This window comes from Protopterus annectens, chromosome 13.part0 (assembly GCF_019279795.1).
Source record: "Protopterus annectens isolate FY-2018-M chromosome 13.part0, PAN1.0, whole genome shotgun sequence".
Lineage (NCBI taxonomy): Eukaryota > Metazoa > Chordata > Ceratodontiformes > Protopteridae > Protopterus > Protopterus annectens.
In genome coordinates this window covers 1,046,821,060-1,046,842,483 of record NC_056747.1, presented here as the reverse complement: position 1 = coordinate 1,046,842,483, position 21,424 = coordinate 1,046,821,060, and the positions used below count along the sequence as shown (strand labels likewise).

The window sequence follows — 21,424 nt, the reverse complement described above, 5'->3', positions numbered from 1 at the left end:
TGAACCCTGAGGTACTCCACTTGGCACTTGTCTGGAGCTGGATTTGGAATTGGCTTTTACAATCTGGGTTCTGTCAGTAAGCCATTTGGCAACCCATCGAGTGACATAGGGATTGGTGTTGAAGGCTTTGGCAAGGTCCAGATAGGCTGTGTGGACTGCCTTACCCTCGTCCACAGCTCTGGAGACTGATTCAAAGAAGTCAATCAGGTTCAGGAGACAAGATTGGCCCTTCACGAACCCAAACTGGGTGGGGTCCAGTGTTTGAAGGTTGCCAATGTCTTTGTTTATAAGTTCCATGAAAATGCGTTCCATGCCCTTGCAGATCAGGCTCATCAGACTGATGGGATGGCAGTTCCTGGGATCCAAGGTGGATCCCCCCTTCTGGAGTGGGATAATTTAGCTGTGCGCCACTCAGTTGGCACGAAGCCTGAAGTGAGGCTATGATTAAACATGACACTTAGGTGAGGTGCCAGTTCATTTTGTAGTTCATGTAGTACACAGCCCAGGATGTCATCTGGTCCCATGGATGCTGTATTCTTAGCTTTGGAGAGTGTGGTTTCTACCTGTGTGGCCATGATTACCAGAATTTGGCAATCTTTTGGTATTGAGATGAGCCCTTTGGGGGTGAGAGGGGGGTAAAGCTGGCACTAAATTGATCTGCCAGGATATTGGCAATATCCTTGGGATCAGTATATTTAATGCCATTTTGTTGTAGCTCAGAGCAGATATGAGCATTGCCATTTAGATTCTTGACATAACTATAGAATGCCTTGTGGTTGTCTTTGGAATCTTTGGCAATTTTATTTTCATACTAGCTTCTGAGGATTTTATGAGGGATCTCAGCTTCTTGCTGAGGCTGGTGAGGGAGTCTTTTGCATCCTGGAATTTTCCACTTTTTTGCAACAGTTTCTTCCTTCTGTTGCATATATTGTTTATAGCAGGGGACCACCACATTGGCGTCCTTTTTTGGAGGAGAGCATCTTGGTTCTATTTGGGATGGCACAATTCATTCATGAGTGGATGTGCTCGTACAGTGCATTAGTGTAGGATTCAGCAGTCAAACTTTCAGATCCCGTCTGCATGGATGTCATGAAGTTTGTCACTTCTGACTTCAGTAGCATGAAGTTGGCTTTGGAGAAGTTTTTTACGGAGGTTTCCTTACTGGGGGGTGGGAGTGGGATGTGGATATCAAGGGTGATGTGCTTATTGTCAGACCTGACCAATGAGGGGGTGATCACTGTTGTGGAGCATCTATCTCCCATGTTGGTAATGACCAGGTCTAGGATACCGGAGCCCCTGGTGGGACAATGGATTAGTTGATCCAGGGCATTGGAATTTATGAATTCCAAGAACCGTTGGGAAAAGGTGTTGGTACCCAAGTAGTTTTCCCAGCTAATGGCAGGGAAGTTGAAATCACCCAGTATTAGGGTGTTTGGTTGTATCTTATTATTTTCCAGTATGTTTAGAAAGGTGTAGTGAGAATCTTGGGGCATGGTGGGGGATCTGTAGCAAGCTACAATTTGGACTGCAGTCTTACCTAGTGTTAGTTGCACCTGGAGAATTTCAGATGCATTGTGTTGGGCAACTAGCCTGGAGGCATGAATATCCTTGGTGAATATGGACACTCTTCTACTTTTAGTGTTTCGGTCTTGGTTTTGTGGCTGAAAAGTGTGGTAAGATTTGTAGCCTGGTATTGCAGGGGTGCTCTCTGGAGCCTTGAACCAGGTCTCAGTTACTGCACAGATATCAATGTTCTCCATTTTTAGGAGTGTCTCGAGAGAGTGCATTTTGAGGTTCAGACTTCTAGCATTACCTTCAGATTTTGCATGCTTGTATCTGTTACGGTGGTGGTTTTGTCCTTTGAACCTTGCCTAAAAAAGGCACTATAGGGATGGCAAGAGCTTTAGCCACTAGCCTGAATCCCAGGTTTTTTGTCCTGTTTGGTATTCCTGATTCCATGCAGCTATATAAATGTTCATATAGTACTTTGGTGTAGGTTTGGACATATATGCCAGTTTGTGTGGAAGGGGTGGGAGCTGTGAAATTGTTTATACCTTCCTTCAGGAGGTTGTAATCAGCTTTGGAGAAGTTTTTTTGTTTGACCCTGGCTAGGATGGGGTTGGGGAAGATGGTGACTTGAAAGTGACCACTTTGTGGTCAGATCTTACCAGGGAGGATGACACTGTAGAGATGCCGCACTGGTTGCTCATGTTGGTTAATACCAAGTCCAAGATATTTTCACCTCTTGTGGGGGTGTCGACCAGCTGGTCCAAGGCATCTGCAATGATGAAATCAAGGAATCTCTGGGCATTTGTATTTTGGCATGAGTACTTCTTCCATTCTATGGTTGGATAGTTAAAGTTGCCCAAGATCAGGGTAAAGGGTTGAATCTTCACAGATTTGAAGACTTCCAGATAGGTGGAGTGGGCATCTTGAGTCAAAGTTGGGAGCCTGTAGCTAGCTTTGATTTGAATAGGGGTCTTGTCAATGGTTAACTGCACCTGGAGTGTCTCCTGTGCGTCATACTGTTTGATCAGCCTGGAGGTATGTATGTCTTTAATATATATTGCAACTCCACCTCCTTTTGCTTTGCTGACCATTGTTTGGGGTCTGAATGTATCATAGGATGAGTAACCTGGTATGGCTGGGCTGCTATTCACAGCTTTGAACAAGGTTTCTGTGACTGCACAAATGTCAGCATCTTCCAGGGTTAAGAATGCTTGCAATGAGTGCACTTTCATGTTTAGACTCCTAGCATTTCGCAGCATGACATTTAATTTGCATTTTGCCAAAATGTTCATGTTGGTAGTTTGATCTCATGGCTTTGCCTAAAAAAAGGCACTATGGGGGAGAAAAGACCCTTTGCCAGAAGCCTGAAGCCCAAGGGAGACAGATGCAGGCCATCTCTGTCAAAGCATTGTGATCTGTCAATAATGTCTTTCCAGGCTGAAGGTACTGGATCCCCTTGGAATGACACCAGAAACTAAGCCAATTGTTAAAGTCAATCATTTTCTGTTTGTATTGAGGCATCATTTTAGGTGATGGTAGAACGCTGCTTAAGGCTAGGTGCATACCAGCCTGGGACACATATTCAGCAAGCTCGATCATGTCTCTCTTCATATAGTCCAGGAAGGTACGTCTCAAGTTGTTCACACCAACATGGACTATGGCAGAGTCATAACAGTACCTGTTGTTGAGAGACTTGAGTACATGGTTGATATGGTGGATTCTGGCACCTGACAAACCACTAACCGTGACCTTTTCCTTATCCAGCCTGGTGAGAGGCACATCTGTGTATCTCACAATGGAGTCTCCTATGACTAATATGTTGGGTTTATGTTTAGGCCTTAGGGGCTGTGAAACACAGGTGTGGACTATGTGTGGTGTGTGGTATGGTGGGCAAAGGAGTTCACTTGTGTTTTTGCCTTGGAGGTCACTTTTGTTTGGGTATGTTTTTGGTGAGGACCTCCGTATATGTGCGTGAGTGTTGTGTAGGTGTGGGTGGTGTTTGAGGTGTGGCGTTTGTGTTGACAACCTTCTCAGTGTCAGATATACTGGCTTGTGAGGGAGAGAGCATGGACTCTAGGTTCCTAATATATTTGCATCTCTCACAAATTGTGTTTCTAGGTGGTAGTAGTAGAAGGTTGTCCATGTACATGAGGCAGTTGCTACACTGTCTCAGGATGCCCATATCAATCAGACTGGCAGGAGAAACCATAGGAAATTGTTCATCCATATTTGTCAGAATCTGAGAGAGAGAGGCCAGAGAACTCTAAGGGGGTATAGGGTGTAAGGTCAAGAGGAGTACTACTAGGTGATCACATAAGTGCTACTAAGGGAATAGTTGTAGCTGAACTATCTCACAATGGGTTAAAACAGTGCAGCTGTTGTGCGTGATGTACAAACAAGCCCAAACCAGCTCAAACGCGGGGTTTAAATACCACAAAAAAATAGAATATTCTAGTAACACAGAAATCTAGACTCTTTGCCAGGAAACGTGCTAAAGATGAGGAACTACACTGTTGGGATACAGCTGTATCTAAGGGAAAATTGTTGAAATTATCTGTCTGGCTGTGGTGCACAATGGCGTGGCAGTCCATGCTGCTGGGTGATTACCAAACATGTAGAAACCCACTCAAGGGTTGGAGATTATGTACCAGAAGGTTAAAACCTAAAACAACTTTAAAAGAAGCTTAAAAAAATGAGGTGCTTACTCCAACCCCTAGACCAGCCAACCTCTACCAGCCAGGGTTCAATCAGCACAGTCATCTTACTAGAGTGCAGAAGGGCCCTTTCTAATCCAAGATGGCCTGGAAAATGTGCTCAGAAAAAACAGCCACTACAAACAAACAGCCAGGCCCAGAAACAGCAACCCTGAATATGGACTATGATACAGCTACAAGCTATACTATTTTAGGCAGAAAACACTACAGAAATGTTTACCACGGCAGAAAAACAGCAGGGAGACATCAATAAAAGTTTTAAACAAAAGAAGAGCAAGGAGACTCTAGAGAATGCTTTTAAGTACAAACAAATCAGTTGTATGATACACTTCTTGGCAGGAAAATCAGAACAAACAAACAAAATGATTAACACATGGAGAAAATGCCCACTTAATACATTTGAAACAGTGAAAATGGCTAAAAAGCTTTACAAACATTGAAAACAGTAACTAAAATTATTTAACAGGCCCAGTAAGGCAGACATTTGCAGTACAATACTGCTGTTTGTTTATAATAATAAAATAGAGTAAAAAAATTAGTAGCAGGCAATAAAAAGTGCAATAAATGGTAAGAATTAAGAAAAAACAATCAAAAGAAAAATAAGCAAGAAAACAGGTAACTTATGGAAGCTCAAAAGCCTCTAGTCATCTAAAATCTCAGCACAAAGTTGTGGCTGTGCCCTACCTCCATTCATCCTAACGGATGCTTATTTGCATATTCCCATTGCCACAGAGTGCAGACGTTTCCTCAGATTTTCTGAGTTTGGGTCACATTATCAGTTTTCTACATTGCCCTATGGATTATCCATAACTTCAAGTGCTTTTGCAAAGTGTCTAGCTCCAGTGGTTTCCCTCTGAAGACTGCACAACATTTACATTTTTCATTATTTAGTTGACTCGCTTATCTTTGCAGAATCGTTTTGCAAGTGACAGGAGTTGCCTTCATGTGTTTCAAATCTCCTTCTCACATTGGACTTTCAGATTAACAGAACAAAAATCCTCCTTTCAGTATGACACTTTTTCATTACATATTGATTGTACTAAGCCAAACAGGAATGGCTCAGATTAAGAGATGTAGATCATAAGAGTGGACCTCTCAATATTCAGGTCATCTTTGATCATCAGTTTGTTGCTAAATTGATTAGCAGCCCATAGTAGAGTATCGTTTGCTGTGTCTCTGGGTGAGTCTGTTCATGCACATAAATATGCTATAGTTAGGTGCTTAATATATTTATTGGCCACCGTATTAAGTACACTGCATTTTTAGTCCAATTTAAAGCTTATAAAGAGAACATTTCACAGAATCATCATACAATTAAGCAAAGTCTTGGTTCTTTATAGGTTTTAGTTTGTGAAATGTGCTATATCAACGGAATGTTACATCAGAGTTCTAATTTGACTGCATATCCATGTGTCAAAGATCATTCTACTGTTCCATAAGTATAGCACTGCACAGTACAATGCTATCTGCCAGTTTGGTGCAGTGTGCTATAGTGCAGGATTTGATTCTCTCAGCTTCAATTTGCTTACTGTGTGACTTAATTAAGCATTGTTTCTGGTTCACCAGTTAACAGGTAAAGAAGATAAAATAAAGACAAATCCTATGTCATACTAAGCCTATTGCTTGATTCAAAAGCAGAAAAAAGAACACCATTGGGACTAGATGTCTAAAGTACTTTTATGTGACCAAGCTGCTTCTCTGGTTGTCCCTGTCATGATAGGAGGTACTGCCAGCCATGCCAGGAGAAGTAGGGCAGTGGATGTATGACTTGTGCCAGCACAGCTAGCTGGAAATTTGTAAATAATTATATATCATTTGTATATCAAACTGACTTGCACAGATGCTTGTGCTTCCATAAGTTGCCTGTTTTCTTGCTTATTTTTCTATTGATTGTTTTTTCTTAATTCTTACCATTTATTGCACTTTTTATTGTCTGCTGCTAAATCTTTTACTGGTTAAAATGTATCAACAGTCTACCCTGCTGGAATGAAAATAAATGTACATGTATTACTGTAACTGAATTAAATGTATATGTTTTAATAGAAGATACAGGGACAACAGAGATTAACCAGCTAGTATACTTTAAGAAAAATAAGGGAAATGTAAATGAGCTGTTAAACCATTAAAATGGCACCCACAGTGCTGAAAAGGACCAGAGACGGTAGAACTGAAAGAAACCTTTGTTCATTAGCTCAGTAAAAAGAGGTGAAGCCCCAGGCATTGCCATAAACATTTAGATGTGTATTGTAGCTGTCTATACTAAATTCCTGTCTCAGTGTCAAAGTGGGATACAGTGAGTCAGGTGACCAGATGAGGTCATTCTGCTAGCCATCTTGGACATTATATTTTACAGGGAGTAATATCTGAGTATTGAGTATTCTATTTTGGGAACCTGACAAGAAAGACTGTGCCCATATTTCATTGTGCATTGCTCTATCAACTAAGTTATTAGGGAATAGTAATTCTTTTAGATTCAGTCAGGAATTTAGTGAAGCGTAGTTTAGAGATTATTTTTCTTTATTTGTATGAGTTTGTTCATCAATGTTATTTTCAATATTTCCTGTGATTTGAACTCTGTAATTTACTGAAATATATAGTATTTTCTTCTTCTTTTATTATTTATTATTAAATATATTTATAATTTTCACTGTGGCTCGTCCTTTTTAGAAAATATTTATGCTTTGAGAGCATTTGTACATATTTATTTAGTGATAACTCTGGCCACAACTGAAAGCCTTGCTGTTTGGTCAACATTACCATTTGCATTAATATTAACTTCACTCAGCATCATTGGATACCCTTTTAAGCGCCTTACTGACTGGTGGCAGTAACTCTACCTTATAGTCTGGGCAAAGTTGGTAGAGCAGGTAATCTGTGCCAGCCTTTCCCAGATGTGTGTGTGTGTGTGTGTGTGTGTGTGTGTGTGTGTGAAAATTAAATCTCAAAGAGTGAGTGTCAGCTCCTTAGGGTAGGGACACAAAACACTGGTTCCACAGTGCCAGTGGGGAGCCTTATTGGGGACCTGGGGAGAGACAGATAGCGACACCCAGACCCCGGGCTGAGTGTATGCCCTGTGTGCGCTAAGCAGAATTGTGCTTGATGAAGAATGCTCTGCATCTGGAAATACTGAGTTTATCCATTTGTTTTCCAAGTTTATGGCCTTCTCCAGTCTCAGTGGTGAGGATTCAGTCTCCCTGATTACTCACCCAGCGTGAGGATATCACAGTCCCCCTGTGAGCATATTGTCCCCCCCCCCACCACCACATGCTGCTATGGACATGGGAAGTTGTGTGCTTCTTTATATTTCTGCTTTTGTTACTTCTTCCCTGCTGGGTATAATTGTCTCATTATCTGGCCTCTGCCAGGTTTGTATGTGCACGCAGTTTACTTAATAGTATGTATTTATGACATAATGGTTATGGTGTTGACCTTACAGAGACAAGGTGCAGGGTTTGAGTCTCACATTGGATAATAGGCTAGGCTTAAAATGGTCAACCAGGGCAGTTAGCCTAGTACTAATTTATGAACCTATGAACCTATACCAAACCTTAATAATTCACTCTGAATTTAAGTGAACTGCATAAGTAACATATTTAGGAATTGCTCTGATATGTCAAGTCATGGCACAGCACAATGTACATGAGAAATTCAGCTATATTGAATGGGTGGTGGGAAGGGGGCAATCTTTGACAATAAATAGAGTGACTTATCCTACATATGAGGCATAACCAGTGTACAGTATCATTATGAAGGAAGAGATAATCATAGATATAAGCACTGTTGTATATCATTATGAACAGTGACACTATCTATGAGCAGCACACTGTGTAATTATTACAAGAGAAAGGTGATCTTAGACAAAGGTAGAACAATATCCATATAAGGAAGAGATTACCTTTGGCATGTATAGTATACAATATCACATTAATCAAAAGCATGGCCCTATACTTGAACAGTGAACGGTATTATTTTAAAGGCAATGTGTCACTTCCTTATAAGGGAGATAGTGGGAATGAACCTGGACAATGAGCACTGGGTTATTCTAAGAGTTGGGGGAGAAAGCTTGGTAGCCCTGGACAGTGAGCATATTACTAACTACTCAAAGCAGCCACTCTAGATGTGAACACTGTATCTTAATTACATAAGGTGAACTTATATGTAGTGCTTGTGTACAACAGCATGTGAATGGTGAAGCTAGCCAAAAATATAGGTACAGACATCTGCTAGGTGGCCATTTTCTCACAATGATTTGTACATCTTAAAAGGCTGTTAGTGCTACTACATAAGGTCCTTAACAGATCTAAATTGTGTACCACAGACTACAAAATGAGTTATACCAATTGTTTATGAATCCTAACCAGTGATAATAAAGTACCTTTGGCCAAATAACTTTTGTTGCATACTTGTTATTACTTGAAATCTAAGGAAATAATTTCAGCCCTGATACATATCTCTCTCTCTCTCTCTCTATATATATATATATATATATATATATATATATACATATATATATATATATATATATATATATATATTTTTTATTTTTCAGTGAAACTCTGTTGTATTTTGATCGAGAGACGAAACGCAGAAGAGCAGAAGAGACAAATTTGTGGAGTGAACCTCATGATGCATCTCACATGGAGAGGGATGATGACAGAGAACTATACAACCTTCTACACAGACGAGCCAAAACCCGGCGAGGGTCAGAGGTCAGTTGCAGCTGTAAAAACATTTATTTAATGTGGTTTGGTAAAGGGCGGAGGTTGGTATTAAATTCAGTGGCAAACAAGTATGTAATAGCAGCATTTATAAATTGGGGGGATCAGAAGGTTATAGCTTTTAGAACCACATCAAAATTCATATACCACAGTTTGACTGTTCACAACTCCGTATAGTAAGGTACATTATAATGTCAGGATGTGTTGTCTGTTAAATGAAATTACTTGAAATTCATTCTGCCTATTCTGGCCACTGTTGAAGTGCACAAAAGATACCACTAAAGAAGGCTGAAAATTTCACCAGTGTCTAGACAATATATTTCATTCAGTGATACTTCACCACCAACATAATTACTTCCTATATTTATATACTTTGGATGAGGCCGAATACAACTAAAACAGGCAACATTACTGTTTCTCTTCCTCCCCATGTAGCACTTCAGTAATATATTTTGTTCCACATTTACATATGGAGATAGTGATTTGTGAGTTGGTACCAAATGCCTAACACAGCATGTAGTACTCAATAATCTGTTTTCATCCTACCACGCCAACTGGCAGTGGGTCATTCTTTGCTACTTTCAAACAGCCTCTTATGGAGCAGACCTACTTTTCCAAACTGGCCAGCAGTAAGAGTGATGGAGCCACAGTTCAAAGAGCACCTTATAAATTATGGATTCATGATATCTGGTCCTTTATATAAAAAAGTTTGAACATTTTTTTAAGAACTTAAAGGAGTACAGAATAATTATTTTAAATTAGAGTTGAACAAGAACATGATTTGTCTTTTAATCATTGTGTATCATTTTTGATATGAAACCAGCAACAGTCTTAACTAGTACTTATGCGGGACCTCATAGTTTTCATAATTCTATTTTATTTATTTATTTTCTGGCAAAATAAACAATGACAAAGATAAACATTCTTATTTTATGAAAGTGGTTTTATTTACAGCCGATATAATTATTCTTTGAATGCTTTCTCTGATATTGCTTTACTTATAGTCAAACTTAGGATATATTTAAATGTGTTATCAGTGCTATCAATGTCTGCACACAGTGTGAAACTGGTTTACAATCTAAATGCGTAAATCATAGTGTGGGTTTCTAAGAGTCCCAAGACCAGCCTTGCAAGACAGAAAAGGGTCAGCAGTAACATTAGAGTAACAAATTTAAACTGCAGGAAAATAATTGCCAACAGACATTTGCTTACTAATGCATCATAATGCCAGTTTGCCATGATATCTTTGCAAAAAGAAACTGCAAGTTTTCACAGCTATGTATTTAATGGGAAATAAATATTTAAGAAATAAAGTTTACCTGTTTATTTCCTTCATGATTGTACTGATGTAAGTAAATTAATTACCTACGAGGCCTGGGGTGACAGAGTGGAGTATCAGTTTGCACAGCTGTCTCACAGTGCTTAGTTCTCTAGTACTTTCTTGGCATGGGGGGCCTTCTATGCAGATTATACACTTTGTATCTTTATGGCTTCCTCTGCAATCTCTGTTTTCCTCACACACTCAAACACGTGCCAGTGGGTAAATTGGAGATCCTCCTAAAAACTATACATTTGCGTGAATGTGTTTTGCGCATGAGCATGCGTGTATTGTGGGTGCACATGAATGCGTGCACATGTCTACATTGCAATGGACTTGCATCTCATCCAGAATTTGTCAATTACATTCTGTGCCTGTTGTTTACCAGGACAAACTCTAGTTCTCCCATGATCTTTAGTGAGTTGATAATGAGCTTCATCTTTTAGTCCTTGGCTGGAATCCTCTAGTCTCAGCTTACATTCTATAAGTCACTTTACCAGAACATTTCCTGCTGTTTACTCCTGAAAAGAACCAGTTGTGGTTATTGGGTTTACCTGTATAATAAATTAACAGAAAATATAGGCTGAACATTGAAAAATTGCATTTTTGAGTCAAGAGAAGTTGCTGAATATTGGCAGAAGTACCTTTTTTTCCTTTATTTTTGGTATGGATGCAGAAGACAGGTAATTTCAAGTACAATAACTGAGGAGGAATGAGAAAACAGGGATGATGAAGTCAAAGAAGGTCAGAGGTTATAAAGTTAAGCCAGCTAAATTGGGCAAAGACAGAAGGCATACCTGTTGATGGGAGATGAATATTATTAAGTCAACCCTTGTGATGTATGTGGGAAAAAGTGATTTTGAATGTCATTATATAGAAGAGGGAGGGAGGGAAGAAGGAAGGATGTGAGAGAGAGATGAAGGAATGAAGGGAAATATATGATGCAGAAAGATGTGATGATGATGAAGAACACTTTCATGGCTCAGAATGTATGGTACAGGAAAGGAATGTATGAATGAAGAGGCTTTGCAGAGGGTTGTGGCAGAGAATGGGTAAGTGCAGACACATGAGTAGAGATGGAGGGGGAGACTGAAGAAGAGGTGTGTGCAAACAGAAACAATACTAGCAGGAATGTTCATTGTAATGAGAAGAATAAGAAATGCAAGGAAGCTCCTGGGCTATCTATTAAAAGAGGCAGTTGTGTGCAATGGGTCATACCTTCTTAGCAAATGAATTAGGTAAAATAATGATAGGAGCAGGATGGGGGTATAATCAGCGAGGAATATCATCAGGAAGGTGACGTTTGTAAATAGTAAAGGATGAAATGGAAACAAGAGAGACTGTGAGATAGATACGATGTAAGCGAAGAGGGTAAGTATTTATGAGGGAAGTAGGGCATGCACAGAGATGAAAACTGTGAAAAGGAAGATAGTAGGGGTGGCCATTTGGAAGTGAAGTTTGGAAATGGTGATATAATATCCATGAGGAGGAAGGGAGGGTGTGGATGAAAAGTAAAAGAGGCAGCAAGGAGGGTCTGAGCAGAAAATAATCCTAAGTAATAAAGGAGGCTGTGGCCAATGGGAGAGGTTCTGGAATATAAAGGATGGCTTGAATAAAGATGGTAACTGAGGTAAAAAAGACAGAAAGAATCAGAAATGCGGATGATGAGTGAAAGAGAAGAGCTCAGAACTTCTGAATGACAAAGAACAGTGGATTATTGAAGAAGCAGCAAGTTTACTTACACTCAGAGCTGGCCTTAGGCATAGGCTAACTAGACTTCTGCCTAGGGCACCGCTCTAGCAGGGGTGCTTTTCCAGTAAACTGGATGGTGTAAATAGACCAGGATTGGGGCACCAGGTAGTGTGGGGTAGCACTGTGGAGGCCTTTTACCCAGGGTACCACTTGACCTTAGACCAACCCTGCTTACACTGAGGTAATGAACTAACATAAAGTACAGTAAATATATTACCTTCAGTAACATCGGCTTATATTTTACCTCAATATCCATGGAAATGTTGTGGAGAAGAGTCTGTACTTCTGAGAATATTAGTTACAATTTCTGGCTGACCTTGACAAATGTAATACTTTAAAAAACAATATGAACAACAAACACTACAAGACTGTAGCTGATCTGTCTAGCAGCACTGGGGCTGGAATACACCAGCATCCTGGGTCTGGAAATACTCACAGGCTGTCAAATGGACACAGAAAGGATCAAGTAATAAGTGGCTGCTCGAATTCTGCAGGCTAAAGGTAGTGGGCAGTGCTTATTGCTGATGTCACAGCTAGAAGGCTAGATGTCAGAACCATGAGCACTTCCTTGGAGGATGTTCTTCATGTTTCACTGTTGCAGTTATTACATTTGGGTACTCTGCTTGCAGGTTGCCCTCAGTCAGCCTGATTAACAAAGTCTTGAGTCCTGCATCGGTTGCTGTCCTTTCTTCCGTGATGTCAGGTCATCAGGGGTAAAAAACATGCAGCCAATGCCATTACATCAGTCTTTCTTGCCGTGCAGTGCCCGAAGCCGAAGCAGTTCGCAAGTGCTGGTCGACCGACTCCTGAAATTTTTGTTTTCGAGTTTCAGAAGTGAAGACTTCAACTAAAGCTAAGTACCCCATTGGGGAAACTTTTTCTTGCTCCTTACCAATGTCAGTAAAAGATAATAATTGCATTATTTGTGGAAAGCAAATACCTCATAAAAATTTTGATTCATACTGTATTCCTTGCCTAGGCTCTGACCATGATGTACCTTGCTGTCGGTTTTGTGCTTTATTTAATCAGCGCACTATCCATTGTTGGTATATTTTTGCCTCTAAATATTTCGGTTCTCGGTTTATTTATCTAGAAATGTCATTGGTTAGCCATCCGACTATCGGGATTCTGAAAAAATGCAAAGATAAAGACAGAGACAGGCCGCTGAGATCCAAAACTGCCGATGGCACTTCTCACAAGCCAGTCGCCAGTTCACTGGTACTCAGTGAGGTACTTTCACAGCCCCTGATACCCGCTACTTCTGATTCACAGGCCTCTACTGAGACCCATTCGGTGTCTGGTATACCACGAGATGCTTCAACTATGGAACCCACGGATGTCTCTTCCTTGGATGGGTCTGGAGCCGCTGTGCAGGCAGTGTATTCAGGCCTACGGACTTGCATATTAAATCGACGCCACCTTCATTACTTAGGCCTAAATCTCGATCCATGTCTAAAACACCGATGTCCAGGCCACATGCTTAGGCCTCTATGCCCAAAAAAGAAATTATAAGAATGGCTGAAGATCTAATAACTCTAATCAGGGGTAGCCAAGAGCTAAGAGGCCTAGGACTGAGGTTGATTATGAATCTTCTGATCAGGATTCTGTTTTTTCTGACTCTTCTGATGACCAGGATTTGTCCTTACCTACTTATGAGCATTCTGATGCAGTGGACTCTATTCCCTCTGCTTCCCCTCCTGAGGATTTTTCTTTTGGGGAAACCTTACATTCTCTAAGGGAGCATTTCCTCTGGGAAAGCCAGGATTATTCTGATTCAAAAAAGAGGCTTAGGGATTTCCTTCTCCTACCTCAGCATAGGCCTTTAGCTATTCCTCCTGTACTAGACATTGTTGATGATGTTTTCTCGGAATCTAGTTTCGCCCCTGATTCCCTGCCTCCTGCTCCCAGAAAACCTGATAGATACTACAGGATCCCTGAGTCCCACAAGTTCCTTTTCAAAAAATCCTATTGCAGATCCAGAGACTATTTCACAGGGGCCAAATGGCATTAAGGCTTCTACTGCTAAAAATCCTACCCCTTCTGATAGAGAGTCCAGGGTGCTGGATAGATGGGGTAAGAAGGTTTACACTTCTGTAACCTTGGCCTTTAGGACTTTAAACTGCCAGTTTCATATGTTAAAATATCAGCAACATGTTATTGGACTGCTTAAACAGAAAATGATGTTGACTCCTGACTGTGTGGAAAATAAAGAATTACAGGATTTAATGCATTCTGCCGAACAAGTTGGAAAACATACTTTGCAATGTGATTTTGATTCATTAGAGGCATCTTGCATGGCTGCTGTTACTGGGTCTGTGCTCAAAAGGCATGCTTGACTTAAGGAGCAATCTTTGCCTGATCATGTTAAAGCTAAATTGTTGGATGCTCCTTTAAATCAGGACCATCTGTTTGGCAACAAGGCTGAGGAAGTTCTTAAAAGGAAGGAAGATAAAGCTAAATCTATGCAAACTGTTAAAGATTTTTTACAAGTTCAGCCTCCTAGATTTAGTAGGCACTGGCTCTCTCAAAATTGGGCCTTTCCAGCCCCTTCCAGGTCTTCTCAAGCCAAATCCAGACACAGCAAAAACCCCAGGTTTCAGTCCCAGGGGACTCACAGAACTAAGCAGTGGGGGGGTCTCCCCTTCCAAGTCTGGGAATAATAAGACTCCCCCCTATGGTAAACTGTCTCAATGACTTCCTTTTAAAATTTCCAAGCACTTATCATCTGGCTGCCCCTTTGGGGGGAAAGATTGCTCTTCATGCAAAGAATTGGGAACTCATTACCCAGGACAAATGGGTTTTAAATATAGTGTTCCAGGGATACAGATTTCACTTCCACACGTTGCCTACACAAGTGGTTGGCCAGACCTATCCCAAAATCAGTGGGCAGTGGCACAAAAACAAGTACTTTCTCTCTTAAGCATGGGAGCTATTCAACTGGTACCAGAAGAGGAAAAGGGACAAGGCTTCTACTCGAGACTTTTCCTGATAACCAGGAAAGACAATTCATGGCATCCTGTCCTGGACATGTCTACTCTAAACACCTTTTTGGAGATTCCAAAATTCAAGATGCTGACTCTTCACCAATTACTTCCTATACTAGGCAAAGATGCCTGGTTGGCAACACTAGATTTAAAAGAAGCATACCTGCACATCCCAATCAGGGAATCTTGCAGAAGATACCTACGCTTCAAAGCAGGCTACACACACTATCAGTGCTCTGCACTGCCCTTTGGCTTATCTACTGCACCCAGGGTATTCACAAAGTGCCTAACTCCAGTTATTGCATTTTGCAGGCAAATAAATATTCAAATATACCCATACCTGGACGATTGTCTAATTCAGGCAGAAAGCCAGGACATACTTTTGAATCATCTGGCCTTTGTAAAAAGGGTTCTAACTTGTCTGGGGTACACCATAAACGAAAAGAAATCACAACTTGTACCCTGTCAACAAATTATATTCCTGGGAGCAAGCTTGAATACAACTTCCCAGATGGCTTACCTCATGCCAAAAAAGCAAATTCATTTGACAACTTACTTCAAACAAGTGGCCACAAAAACCCTGCTATCTGCAAGACAAATACTGCAAACCTTGGGGTTCATGGCCTCCTGCATTCTTCCAATTCCATATGCAAGACTGCATATGAGGAAACTACAGTGGTATCTAAAAAGCTTATGGTGTCAACATTCTCAAAACCTAGAAACAATGATTCCTATCATACCTTGCCTATGCCTAGAGTTCCTTTGGTGGTCAGAGGCCTGTCACCAAAACAAGGAACTACCTTTCACACCACCCTCTGCCACCCAAACCGTAACAACAGATGCATCAGACTATGCATGGGGGGAATCACCTGGCAGGGAAGTGCATTCAGGGCAAATGGAACCCAAGTCAAATGCACCTGCATATCAGTCAAAAAGAAATGTTAGCTGTACAGAATGCTCTGACAGCCTTCAAGGACCACATTCTTCCAGGACAACTAATGGTAAAGACGGACAACACCACTGTTATGTGGTACATAAACAAGCAGGAGGGTACACATTCTTACCCCCTCTGCAGACTAGCCATGACATTGTGGAACACAGCCTTGAGCTACCAAGTGCACCTACAAGCTCAATTCCTGCCAGGAAAATTAAATACACTGGCAGACAGACTAAGCAGAAACCTCATGGACCCACATGAGTGGAAACTGGAACCAAGGATTTTCAACATGTTGACAAGTAAATGGGGGAGCCCAGATATAGACCTGTTTGCCTCTCCCCAGAACTACCAATTGGACAAATTTTGCACAAGGACTCCCCACAAACAAGCCTGGAAAGTGGATGCTCTGTCTTTTAGCTGGAAAAACCTATCAGTCTATGCCTTCCTCCCTCTGCCTCTGCTCTCCAAAGTACTACTAAAAGTCAAACAGGACAAACCAAGGATGATTTTGATTGCTCCAGACTGGCCACACCAACACTGGTACCCCCTCCTGCACAGTGTGTCAAGGTTATCACCATGTCAGCTGCCTCAGACTCCTTACCTGCTGTCCCAGCAGGAGAACCAGTTTCTGCACCCTCAGCTACCAACACTAAACCTTGCAGCCTGGCTAATTACTTAATCTTTCCTTTACCATCCCTCAGTAAACCAGTGATGGATATCATTTTATAGGCAAGGAGGCCTCGTACTAGAAAATCTTATGCTGAAAAATGGAAAATATTCTGTGCCTGGAACCAATCTCAAGGGATGAGCACAGTAGCACCCAATTTACCTCAGATTTTACAATACCTAACTGAGATGCTTCACAAGGGCCTGTATTTTTCCTCCATTAAAATCCATGCCTCAGCCATTTCAGCTCATTATAACACAGAACCACCCCTCTTCTCTCATCCACTGCTCAAGCAGTTCCTCAGAGGGGACAAAAATTTGAGACCACCCCAGGAGAGCTCCAACCCCAGCCTGGGGCCTTAACTTTGTCTTGGAGAAACTCACTCTACCTCCTTTTGAGCCAGCTGCTACTGCAGACTTAACATTTCTTTCTTGGAAAACAGCTTTCCTTTTAGCAGTCACTTCAGCTAGAAGGGTATTTGAATAACAGGCCCTTATAGCAGTAGAGCCTTTCATCATCTTTCATGCAGACAGGGTGTCACTCAAAACCAATCCATCCTTCATGCCCAAGATGGTATCCAATGTGGCACTTAATCAGTCCATTCATTTGCCAACCTTCTTTCCCAATCCACAGAATAAAGGGGAACGGATACTACATTCCTTAGATGTGCACAGACAACTTAGATTCTACTTGGACAGGACTAAGTCTGAAAGGAAATCTGAACAACTGTTGGGAGCATTTGCTGCAGGGGCAGAGTGGAAGGCTATTTCAAAGCAAACCAATTCTAAATGGATAAGCCATTGCATTAATTTCTGCTATAAGCACCATGGAAAACCTATCCCCCAGGGGATCAGACCTCACTCCACCAGGGATGCATCTACCTCTACAGCTTTCTCAGAGGTGTTCCTACCAGGGACATCCTAGAAGCTGCTACCTAGAGTTCTGTACATACTTTCACCAAGCATTATTATTTGCCAATTTTCTCTAAATCCAGAGCTGGCTTTGCCATTGCAGTCTTGCAGGGCCTTATAGCTGGCCCTAATGCTATCTAAACTCCTCCTCCTAACCATAGCTTTAGGAATCTACCCAAATGTAATGACTGCAACAGTGAAACACGAAGAACATAGTACATAAATGTAGATGTTCGAGTGTATTCACTGTTGCAGTCCTGGTTACCCTCCCTCTAGCCCACTAACTTCTTTTAGCTATACCTCTACTTTCCTTTACTATGCTTAAAAGCCATTTTGGTGTATTTGCTTTTTTGTTGGAGGTATATTTCTGTGTTTTTATGTCTAATTGCTTCCCATTAGGGTGGCACCTGACATCTGAGGCAAGAAAAACTGATGTAATGGCGTCGGCTGCATGTTTTATACCCCTGATGACCTGACGTCATGAAAGAAGAGACAGCAACCAACGCAGGACACAAGACTTTGTTAATCAGACCAACTGAGGGCAACCTGTAAGCAGATTACCCAAATGTAATGACTGCAACAGTGAATAAACTCGAACATCTACATTTATGGTAAGTGTACACAGCTGTACGTTGCATTGACAGATGCACATGTATTGCACTTGACAATAATCATGTACATTTGTTAAAAACTGTCCCTTTGGCTATGACTGTAGTTCATGGGACAATCCAGATGGTGAGACAAGATGTAACTTAATAGTGCATTACAGAGTAGATCAGCTTGGGCATTTATTATTGCAATAACTGTTTTGGTATATTGGCAGGCTAGAAGGTCATTAATGCCTGTGCTGGAAATATATGTATGTATGTAAATCTGACAGTGGGCAGTAAGCACTACGGTTGTTGTATCTTTCAGCTTTTCCTGGTTAGGGGTTGCCACAGCGGAACTCCGGTCCGCTAATGATTGGCAGTAGATTTTTACGTACTGGCTTGCCAGGCCTGATGCATAACCTTCAACGAAGGTACGCCCATTCACGCATGTCTCCACACAGAAGACGCTTTAGCTGAGAATCGAACAGGAAACCGTATTACTGTCAGTCGACAACGCTACTGCAGCACCACCACCGCAGCAGTAAGCACTACGGTATGCTCCAATAAAAACAGCAGAGTGATTAATAAAATTTGTAGACTAGAGCTTTTGCCTTTTTCCTAGTGGTCATTTGCAGGTGGACCACTGCATTTGCTCACCAGAATAGTACACATATCAGGCCACAATTGTTGTGTTCTTTGATCTGATTTGATGATAACACCAGTGATAGTGTGGAAAAACTACAATGAAAAAATAAAGTCCAACACTAAAATATATCTAAAGAATGCAGCCGCACAAAGCTATAATACAGCCTGCGATTTATTCCAAAAGAAACGGGCAAGTACAAACAAATATAACAAGATAACGGATTTAGCGCTTTCTTCCACATAAAATGTGGATTTCATCAAATATAACAAGATAACGGATTTAGCGCTTTCTTCCACCTAAAATGTGGATTTCATCAGATTCTTATTCTGATGAAATCCACATTTTATGTGGAAGAAAGCGCTAAATCCGTTATCTTGTTATATTTGTTTGTACTTGCCCATTTCTTTTGGAATAAATCGCAGGCTGATTTGATGATAGTCATGTGTTCTGGAATGCATCTGAAATGCTTGCAGAATGCGATGAACAAAAAAAAATTTTTTTTTTCTGGAGAACTCTGCCTGTGCACATCATAGCAGTGACTGTAATCACCTCTGGTCTGATCATGTGTAAAAAGGCAGCTTGCACAGTATGAACAGCAAAGCTGTCTGAAATGCAGGATGCCATGAAACCAGAGCAACCCACCACACTGAATGTTTAGTTCCTGTAGTTGAAGTCGCACTCTGATGGCATGTTTGCACTGCAGTTACCTTTGAACATACACACTTACCATGCTTCATAACTACAGAAGGGGTCTAACCATGATGATCTTATATTCTGAACTGAGGAGGATTTCATACTGCACTACTAAAGATCATGGGAATCTGATAAAATGTGATCCCTGGATATGTTCTTGTGTATATTCTTATTACAGTCTTCATATTGTGTGCCCTTCTGAGGAAAGCTTTAGATGTTTGCCCCACACATGATCTGAAACAGATTTGCTTTGTGTAACATTCATAGACACAATGCAGCCAATGTTCCCAAGCTACTGAAACAGTGTCAAATAATCCACGTGTTTGTAATCAAAGCTGGGAAGCGTTTTTGCAAGGCTGTAGTGAAATGCCATGGCCTTCAATGGCGGAATACGCTTCATGCAGGCGGCAGCAGCAGATGTGAAGTTTAGTGCAGAGTCAGCTGTATGTTACAAAGTGTCTCAGATATCACATAATATCATGATCATTATCATAGCATAACTATTATGATTATGAAATATCATAATGTAACTATTATATATGTGACTATTATAAAACATTAGGAGTGCTGTGCCTTGCAGCTTGTTACCTGATTCAAGCAGCAAAAAAGGAGAGGCCACATAGAAACACAGAATGTGACAGCAAGCAGTCACATCTAGCCAACAAATCTATCTCAATCTTTTCCTATATCAGACTCAGTGGTATCTTCTTAACTAACAGGCCTCCTCTTTTCCTCACCTAGGAAAATGGTATAGATGTTCCTGTCATTCTTCAATGCCTCTGTGGTTTGTAACCCATAATAGTGATCTATATATATATATATATATTTGTAATCCATAATATTGACATATCTCTCTCTCTCTCTCTCTATGTATATATATATATATATATATATATATATATATGGGTCTACTGCTCTACATCGAAAGAATACTTCTTCAAAAGAGAGTAGGAGACCCACACTTCAGCGAAAGTTCACTTCAACAAAAGTGACTTTCGCTGAAGTCTAGTTCCCCGGGCGACACAAAAAAAAAAAAAAAAAAAAAAAAAGCACTAAAACATGTTTTTGCAGGGGGGCAAGCCCCTCTGCACCCCCATGTGCATATACACACACATACATATATGTGTGGGTACATATCTGTATCTAGATATCTGTTCATCGAAAACACATTTTTTTGAAGAACAGAAGTATGAACCCACTTCAGAGAAAGTGCAGTTAGTTAACTGAAAGTGCACTTTTGTGAACATCAGTTCACTGAATCGGAAAGCAAAAACAGAAAAACCCTGTGAACACACTTTTGCAGGGGGGCAAGCTGCCATTGCACGCCCACACCCCCCCCCCTACTTATATATACTAACTCTGGGATTGCACTACAGTGGGGAAATGGGTATATTTCCTTATTCCCACTGTACTAAGCTTCTGTGAACAGGGAGAGTGTGTTTGCAGGGCTTTTCTGTTTTTGTTTTCCTGATTCAGTGAACCGGTGTTCAAGAAAGTACACTTTCAGTTAACTGCACTTTCGCTGAAGTGGGTTTATACTTCTGTTCTGCAAAAGAACGTTTTCGATGAACAGATGTAAACCCATATATATATATATATATATATATATATATATATATATATATATATAGAGAGAGAGAGAGAGAGAGAGAAATAATATATATACATCTAGAGCTGTCTATCTGTCTGTCTATCTATCTATCTATCTATCTATCTATCTATCTATCTGTCTGTCTATCTATCTATCTAGCTTTCTATTTATCTATCGACATATCTTAATATTTTATCCCACAGTTAGGGACAGAGACAAAAATAATCATGGACAAAGGACACAAATCAGGAAGAGTTTTTAAGTATTAGTAGTACTGATTTTAGAAGTTGACAGAGTAAGACGATTGCAATTAACATGTATTTTAAAAGTAAAATAGTAAAATAGTTTAATCACTGTCATTACTGGTTTAATTTAAGCTACTAGCTTGTCTGCA

General features: G+C 40.6%; 1 protein-coding gene across 1 annotated transcript in view; it reads left to right on the top strand.

The window, feature by feature from the left end:
• The window catches only part of LOC122788109 (melanoregulin-like), a 264,965-nt gene that overhangs the window by 183,241 nt on the left and 60,300 nt on the right, over positions 1-21,424 (top strand). Inside the window, exon 2 of the mRNA XM_044055043.1 lies at positions 8,773-8,932. Coding sequence (XP_043910978.1) covers positions 8,773-8,932 — 160 coding nt within the window. The remainder of the gene's footprint in view (positions 1-8,772; positions 8,933-21,424) is intronic.